Consider the following 9,441-nt stretch of genomic DNA (forward strand, 5'->3'; position numbering starts at 1 on the left):
AACAGGGAAGGGTAGACTATGTGAAGGGAGGGCTAGGGAATGGGGAAAAATAAGAACCAAGATTAGTCATGTAAAGGTACAGTGATGAATGTAAGTGTATTGTATACCTAAAATGTGCCAATAAATTTAATAAAGGTAAAAAAATGATTTCTTTGTAATTAAAATATTTGTTAAAATAAGAATTTGCCTTCTTAAAATTTCCTTGTGTTCAAAAAGTTTCCTTTTGATTGATTAACATTAACTTTCCCACCGGGCATGGTGGCACATGCCTGTGATCTAGCACTCAGGAGGCTGAGGTAGGAGGATCGCTGTGAGTCCGAGTGAGACCAGCCTGGGCTACATAGTGAGTTTCAGGTCGGTCTCAGCTACATAGTGAGACCCTGTCTCAAAAAAACCAAACAAACAAAAAAACATTAACTTCCCCATTCCTATCTTTTGAGTCTTCTGGGGGCAAAATTTAAAAAAAAATCTGTCATTAGTAGATAAAATGTCAAAACCCAGTATATGGTTTTTCTTATTTTGGAACATCAAAAGGAGAAGCTTGGTATCATATTAGTACTTTTAAAATAATGGCTCACAAATACCGATTACTGTAAATTTTAAGCTTTAAAAAATTAGAGAATCAAATATACCAACTTCTATACAACAAAATTTTCACCTTTTTAAAGTTGGTGTGGACTGTTTCCTATCTTAGTTTCCCTTTGCTTTGTATTATTTGCCTTGTACATGTTAGTTTGAAGAGTCCTTGTGTAGACTGGTAACTGTTTAGGTTAATACTCTCCACTTCCTTTTCTTATCTCTCATTCCCTTTCTAGGGAATAAGCCAGCTCTAGTCATCTAGGTTACCTAGGTTATCTGCTCCATTTCTTTTAGACCTGTCCGTGTTTGCTTTCCTCATTTCAGTACTGAACTTACAGTCTTTGTGGTTGCTTAGAATCATTCTGAGTGCTTTTTTTTGTTGTCGTTGTTTGTTTGTTTGGTACCGGAGATTGAACTCGGGTCCTTGTGCTTGCGAGGCAGGCGGCAGAACCACTGAGCTAAATCCCTGGACTTCTGAGTGCTAATTGTAGGCCTTCTGTCTCCCTATTCTCTGGGTGGCATGTTATTTAGCATCTGTTAATACCTTCTTCATGTCCATGACCTGCTCACTATTGCTCTGTGACTTTGCATAAATTCAGTAGTTCTTGGGAGTTCTTGGCAATGCTCTTTGCTTTTGCTGATGTCTTTTTCTTCCTTCAACTGCTTTTTAATTTATGAAAATTCTCTAGGGTTTCATTTGACCTTTTTCTCGGTTTACAGTTCCTTGCCAGTGAAGTCATCCTTTTTTATTACTTTATTTGTTGTCCCTAATGAGTTAAGTCCAGATTTATATCTCACTTTTTCGCAAGCTTTAGTAAAATATAGCACAGTATCATCTTCTAATTAACATTTTCCATTCTCATTTCTTTGCATTTGACAGTGATATATCACTTCAAATCCTAAAGTCTATGCTCCTTCCTTCTTAATTCCTTGATAACAAATAACCAAGTACTGTTTATTAAACTTCATGGTTCTATGTTAAAGTCATTGGTCTTTGTTGTTGCTTTTCTTTTTCTTTTTAACAGTTTTTCTTTTTATTTATTTTTGTAGTGTTGGGAATCAAAACAGGCTCCTACATGCTAGGCAAACACTCTTACTCATTCTTGCTTTTATATCAACCACTTTATCCCATTATTGCCTTAAGCCACTTAAATTCATTCCTTCTATAGTGTGTGTCGCTTATTCTATTAACTTTCTTTACTACTTTCAAGTTAATATGGTTAAATAGAGAAAAACTAACAGATCTTTGAAGGTAATAGAGTAGAAGAAGAATAATGTCACAGGCAAAAATGAGAAAGGCAGAAGAAAAAACGGCTTTAGAAGCCAGGTGTTGAGATTGAAAGAGTTTAAAGGTTACCTGAACTCATATCCAGTGTAGGGCCAAATGCCAAATTCAGTGAAATTCATCTAATGTGGAATTGTAGGGTGGTGAAAGACCAGCCTGGTGAAATTGTTCAGTAAACCATTGGGAGGAAAAAATGAACTGTAATTTGGAAGAAAAGTTAAGATTTGGGAAGTAGCTATGTAATACCATTAGAATAGTTTTTGTAGGAAATTAATAAATCTCTTACAAGGTAAGAACTGAACTGCCTTGGTTATTTTGATATGCAAATGGATATGTTAGTACAGATACCACTGAATTGTTTACTAAGCTTGGAATCTGTAAGCAGAACTGTACGCCAACCAATGATTAATTGTGTACTTCCTCAGTACAGGAATGTTGCATGAGAAAGAATTGTACAGTAACTATATTTATGTGTAGTAATGAGCCACACAGTAAGCTGAATTTGTCTACCTTATGCCTTTTCAGAAATACTAAGCTAGATAGATTAAAATTGTTAATTAACCAAAGTAAGTAATTAACTGACGTAAGATTCTGGGAAAACACAGTTTTTAATATTACAGTGGCACTGGTGTTTGGAGCTGATGTTTCATCTTTGAAACAGAATTAATATAGGTCAGCTTTTGACTGTGGAATGTTTAGTTGAAATCACTTCTCACATTTTGAAAGTTGTATATAAAATTACTGAGATTTCAGTAGTATAATATATCTTTCTGTTTTATCTTTAGAGTGTTCAGCCAGATTCTTCTTCTCCCAGACATGTAAGTTACTCTTAATATGGTTGTAACTCATAGTTCATTAACATTTATCAAAGCCCCCCCCACCAGCATGCATTGGACCAACTTAAGATTTATGTTATTATTTTCTCATCTGCGTTTCAGCACATTGTATAGGTGATTTATTAGCATGCAGTAAAATGACATTGTACTGGTTGACTCTAAATCTTGGTTGAAATGAGCATAGTAATTGCTTTTTTGATAGCCTGTTTCAAGAGGAAGTTATCAATTTAGACATGATTCATGTATACTCATGATTTGATTATTTGCATTTAATAAATTTTGAATAATTGTGAATAGTATTACAAATAGAAGAGTGAAAACTTACTTGGCTTTTTTAGTCATTGGGAGCAAGAATAAAAGTGTGATATGTTAGTCTGGTATTTAGACTTTTGGACTAAGTAATGAAATGAAAAGTTTGTTATTACTTTGTGACTATACAAAAGTATCTGCTTAACAGCATTTATATGACATACCTGTTTTATAGCTAGTCTGAATATTTGATAGAAATTGTCTTTAAAATTACTCAGCCATAAAGAACGAGAAAATAGATTCATTCATAGGAAAATGGATACATATTAAAGATATACTCCTAAGTGAAATAAATAAGTCATACATGTGTAAATACCAAATAGTTTCCCTGGTGTGAATAATCTGCAACAATGCATAAGATTCTGATAAGATTACTGACATGTGGAGATGGGAAGAAAGGAGCTAAACGTGTAGGGAAGGTGGGATGGGTAGGGGAAGAGTAAAAAGGGAAAAGAAAAAAATGTGAGAGAATGAAAAGATGAAAATAAAGTGTTTGTAGATGGGGAGGGGAGGAGGGGGTGAAGGGAGGGCAGAGGTAAGAGGAAAAAATGAGAATCAAGACTTGTCATGTAGAGGTACAAGATCCCAACAATAAATGTAACTGTACTGTATCCCTAAAATGTACCAATAAACTCAATTAAAGCTGAAAAAAAAAAGTTCAGAAGTAAACTTTCAGGAATATATTTTTTGATTCATATACTAGGATAGCTAATAGCAATAGATAAGCAAAAGAAAACAAGGAAGGAAATGCTTTTCTTTTGCCTGATGATGTTTATTGTTTTGTAAGAATATTTTTAAAGGGTAATGATATATGGTAGCATTGCTTTTTAACTTTATATTTTGTTGTAATTTCAAACTTAGAGAAATGTTGCAAAGATAGTAAAAAATTCTTAAACCATTCACCCAGATGTCCTGTTAACCTTTTACCATATTTGCTTAATCCTTTTCTGGCACGTGATCTCTTTTCTCCCTCTATCTCTGTCTCTGTCTCTCTCCTCTTTTCCCCCTCTCTCCTTGCAGATATGACGTCCCTTTCCCTCTCTATAACTCAGTGCTTGTTTGCTAGACAAATTTTCATTAATTCAATAATCATCAAAGTTAGGATGTTAACGTCAATGCAGTGCCATTTTCCAGTCTACTTATCTTCCTCAGTTTTTGCCTATTGTCTCAGTTGGCAGTAAAAAGTCCTTGATAAAGCATTTAGTCACTTAAGCCTCCTTTGATCTGAAGCATTTCTCGTATTTTGTTTTCATGATGTTGAAAATTTTGGTGGCTAATGGCCAGTTACCTTATGCACTATCCCACAATTTGACTGATTAGATACAGGCCATATATTAAAAAGAGGAATATACAAAAGTGATGTGTTGTTTTTAATGTATTGTTATCACAAAACATGTTAATTTATCCTCTTACTGGTGATGCTAACTTTGGTTTTTTGGGTGAAGGTAGTGTTGTGCAATATTAACATTGGGGGTAGGCAGTTCTTTGTTGAGGTGAATGGGGCACTGTCTTATTCATTGTTGAATCCTTTCTGACTTCTCCACCTGATGATGCTAGCAGTGCTCCCACCCAACTGTGGTGATAAAAATGTGTCCATTGTTGCCAAATCCCCTCTAGGAAGTCAAACCCTTCCCCACTCCCCTAAAGACTGTTACTCTACTATGTGCTCCTGTTTTTCTCTTGTATTTAATGTGTCATTGGGAGATACTCTGAGATTGTATAAAGGCTTTGCTATTCCACAAATTTTTGTCTACTTGTTTTAGTATGCACTGGTGTTTCTTGCTTGAATCAGTTATCATTTGATGGTTGCCATATTATAATTATCTAATTACATGATTCCTTCCACATTTACCAGTTGTTGTTTTTGCTTGTTAAAAGGAATAGCTTTTTCTTTTGCCTTTATGTTTGTATTGGTATGAACTCATGGATTATTTTACTAAGTGAACTGTAATGTCACTGTTACTTATTTTGATGTTCAAATTGCCTCTGATTTGGCCATTGGGAGCCCATCAAACTGCTTCCTGTGTCCTTTGGACATGTTCCCGTCATTCTTAACTACTTCCTTTTGTAGTAACAACATGGTCCAGGTTTAACACTTCCCTTACCCTAACTCTAAACCAGCCTCTCCTGTAAGAAACCTTGGTTCTTTTTCATGAATAGTGTTATTTGTAAACTAAGATTTAGATGCTAGTGATTTTGGTTGCTAGAATATCATAGGTCCTGGGTCATCTCAGTAGATGAAGATAGGAAATATATACATTTACATACGTGGATGTGGGTGGTATACATATGTATCTATTTCTGAATCAATTTATATACATAGTGAAATAATGAGTTGATACTGATACCTCTAATTTTAATCCAGTTTCATAGTATTATTTATTTTCTTCTTTCATCCTAAAGTGTTTTTCATTTCCTTCTGTAACATCTGAAACTGCCTTCTACGTGGAAATATTTTGCATCCTGAGATTACAAGCCATCAGTGATCTTAACTGCTAAAGTGACCTTTAAAATGAGCTAAACTGACTTTTTGAATATATATCATTTGCAGGGTCATAATCGTATCATTGCCTACAGTAGACCAGTTTACTTCTGTTTATGTTGTGGTCTTATTTGGCTCTTGGATTATGGTAGCAGAAATCTTACCACAACCAAGTTCAAATTATATGGAATAACTTTCACCAACCCACTGGTGTTTATATCAGCCAGGGATTTAGTTATAGGTGAGTCATCTTTAAAATATCTCTGAGCTTAACATTAATGTATTTGTTTTCAAACAGTTCCATGATAAATCTGTTATATAAGTCAAAATAGTTTAATAATCTTAGTTTGCTGTTTGATGTCACCCTCTCTAAGGAACAAAACTGTAGTGATATTATGAGTGAAAAAGCCAATAATGAACAAATATTGTAGTAATTCTTTTTTTCTTGAAGAAGATGCAGTGGAGATTTTAAAAAATTCTTTATTTTAGGTTCCTTTTATATGAAAATGGCTTAAATAATTTTAAAAGGTATTGTTTATAGTTGAAAAATTTTATTGAAGTCAGTTATATAGCAATAATTTTAAATTTTATCTTAAAATTGCTTAGTAATTTATATTAATTTTAGGTTTTTCTCATTGCGTATGATCTTTAAATGAACAATATATACAATATATATTTTTTTAATATATTCTTCTTTCCTTCTATAGTGTTTACACTCTGTTTCCCAATAGTATTTTTCATTGGTCTCCTGCCTCAGGTGAACACATTTGTAATGTATCTTTGTGAACAATTGGATATTCATATCTTTGGTGGTAATGGTGAGTACTTCTTTATAAAAGTCACAGATTACATTATCACTTTTATACATTACAAAGTAAGAAACTAAATATTGAAGTACTTTTCCCATTTCATTTTAAAATCAATAATACACAAAGGACACATTAAAATTGAAGACTGAAAAGCAATTAATTTATAGAAAGGAAAAAGTAATCAAGTCTACAACTTTACTAAAAGAGCTAGGAATAATGAAATTAATGTTTAAAAAGTAATAAAGTAATGTTTGAAAGTTAATGTTATATGTACAATTGTTTCCTCTTAAACATGGGTGATACATTCTAAGACCCTCAGTAAATACCATAGAATAAAACCTCATCTCTCCTGCCTTTTCCAGTCCTGTACATACATGTCTGTGATAAAGTTTAATGTATAAATCAGGAACAGTAAGAGATTAACAGGAATAACTAACCATAAAATAGAACCATTATAGCAAGTATACTGTATAAAAGTTATATGGATGTAGTTGGTCTCTTCCTTTCTCTGAGATTTTCCATTTAATTCTTTTGGGCTAAAGTTGACCACAGGTAACTGGAATTGAAAAATGAAACTGCAGATAAAGGGACAACTACTGTAGAGAGTTTACATGGAACCAGTATATAAACTTAGGAGATATTTGTAAAAGAGCTATTTCAAATTAAGGTCTAATGCCTCGCGTTATATTTGGATTTTAAAGTGACGATTTCCTTTCATGTGTCCATATTTTTTTATTTTAGAGCTCTATTTTATCTTTTGAATAGAAAACCAAAACCAGAATCTAAAAGCATTTTTCTTATTAAATAAGCTTTTTAAGAAATATTTTTGTTTTTTAGAGTAGAATGTGTGGCTATAACTTGATAACTTGTGGAATTATTCCTGTATCATATATTTATTTTGTTTTAAAAAATAAGATGATACCAGTATTACTCTGGAATTGACAGTGGTTTGCAGAACTTTATTCACCGCTACCATGGTTTACCATTGTTTCCTATAACTATTCAGCATTTTACCAAAAGAGGAATTTACAACTACAGAAAATATTTGAAAAGGAAGGGAAATGCTATAACTTTATACTCCATTGTTTCTTCACTTCATATTTGCACTCCTTATTTATCTTTCAGGTACTGTGTGTGCATTAAAATAATCTCTGCTGATAAAATGTTGATATTATGGCTTAACTTTTAAATAGAAACTAAACTTTTTCGATGTTGCTCTATATTACACTAGAGTGTTTTTTAATGTTTTAAAGTTTTTTTAGAGGCATGTAATTTAAAACAGCTGATAATCAACCGCCACAGCTTGATAGAAGTATCTGGGGATTGTTAGCAGTGTTAACATTTAAATAGTGTGGTGAGGGCTTAGTGTAGGTAATTTATAAGAGTAGGCTTTGTCATATTATTATTTACAAACTTGTGCAAGGTATTATGTTCATAATCTCTCAGAAAGAAAATTTCTCTATGGATTTCTTTTATGACCATAATGTAAGTTAAAATCTGTCTCATATGTTTTAAAAATAAAGTCTAGCCATCTTAACCATCCTTGTTTCTTATTATCAGTAATCCCATTGGATCTCTTTTGTTGTTATTGTTAGTGGTCAGATCTGCACTTTTTTGTGAGAATACATGGAAATACAAATTTATTACTGTGGTTAACATAATTTTTTTTACACAAAGTAATATCTCAGTAGTAATCCACCTGCAAACTTCATTTCCTAGTACTTTTTGTTATTATAAAATGCGACTTGAATGATACCATCAGTGTTTTTTCTGCTATGAGATGAATATATTTTATCTTATATCAAAGATTTAGAGGTAATAAATATTTGGCATGTCAAAGTCTTTGATAAGTACAGAGTGAAATAACTGAATGTTTAAAAGTCAAACGAGTATTGTTGTATTTCACATAATATTTTGAATGCTCTTTTATGATCTTTTAATTTTTTCCATAGACATTTATAAACTATCTTTCTTCCTTTATGGTCTAGCCACCACAAGCCTGCTTGCAGCACTTTACAGTTTTATCTGTAGTATTGTGGCAGTGGCCTTATTGTATGGATTGTGTTACGGAGCTTTAAAGGTAAGCAATAAATTCTAATATGTTTTGTTTTTAAGGTTACATTTCTATATGATGATTGTTTTAAATTGACTAATAATGTTTTTTCCCTGGTGCCATTTTATCATCAGTTTTTATTGTCTTCATATCTTGAACATCATTCATATTTTCATTTATATTGAGAACATGTAAGGCAGGTGATCTACCACTGACCTTCATCCGCAGCCCTGAAAGCATTTACAGTTAACCATTATTAAAAGAAAATTCTTTTCCATACAATAATCATAGGTTGATATTAGGAATATGTTATAAAAATTAGGCTCATTTAAAATCTGGATGTGCATAGTAATCACAGAATATGAAATTAAGTTTCTAGTTAAGAATTTGTGTAACTACTGCTTTACATTTCAAGGTTTAAAAAATTTTAAGAAAAAGTTCAAGGGCTGTTAAGATGTTTGCTATAAAAATTAATATACTAATTTTTTTATAATTTTTTTTCTTTTTATTCAGTTTATTGGTACAATCTAGATATACAATACAATTACATTCATCATTGGGCTTCTGTACCTTTACATAATACCTTTACATAATTCTCATTTTTTTCCCTTGTCCTTGCCCTCCTTTCACCCCCTCCTCCTCTCCCCATTTACAAACACTTCATTTCCATTTTTTCAGTTTCTCATATTTTTTTCCTCTCCCTTATTACCTTTCCCCCACCCTTCCCAGTTTCCCTACACCTTTAGCCCTTTACTTCCTATTTCACATTATTAATTGTCTCATTAGGATCCTGTGTACTATTATAGTTTTTCACACCAAAGAAACTATTCGGTATTTCAGTTAAAGAAATCTCTGTATGAACATTAAAAATAGGGAATCCTAAAGTAAAACTAAAAAGGAAAGTAAAAGAGAAAAGGCAATGATGTAACATTGAAATAATCCTTAATTCTGGAGATGAAAATGGTCCCTGAACATATTTAAATTGCTTCTCGCTCTTATAGTCTTATCTTATTCTTTTTTTCATTATTTAGAGAATACTTTATTAGTTTCTGTAATCAAACCCACGTAGATATGACCTTACATATTTA

At 32.3% G+C, this 9,441-nt stretch overlaps 1 protein-coding gene across 1 annotated transcript in view; it reads left to right on the forward strand.

Moving 5' to 3' along the window:
* Pcnx1 (pecanex 1) overlaps positions 1 to 9,441 on the forward strand; it is a 151,168-nt gene that overhangs the window by 94,353 nt on the left and 47,374 nt on the right. Inside the window, exons 13-16 of the mRNA XM_019204323.2 lie at positions 2,650 to 2,682; positions 5,561 to 5,732; positions 6,199 to 6,309; positions 8,289 to 8,380. Coding sequence (XP_019059868.1) covers positions 2,650 to 2,682; positions 5,561 to 5,732; positions 6,199 to 6,309; positions 8,289 to 8,380 — 408 coding nt within the window. The remainder of the gene's footprint in view (positions 1 to 2,649; positions 2,683 to 5,560; positions 5,733 to 6,198; positions 6,310 to 8,288; positions 8,381 to 9,441) is intronic.

The sequence above is a fragment of the Fukomys damarensis genome, unplaced genomic scaffold (assembly GCF_012274545.1).
Source record: "Fukomys damarensis isolate Sample0158 unplaced genomic scaffold, DMR_v1.0_HiC HiC_scaffold_21, whole genome shotgun sequence".
NCBI lineage: Eukaryota > Metazoa > Chordata > Mammalia > Rodentia > Bathyergidae > Fukomys > Fukomys damarensis.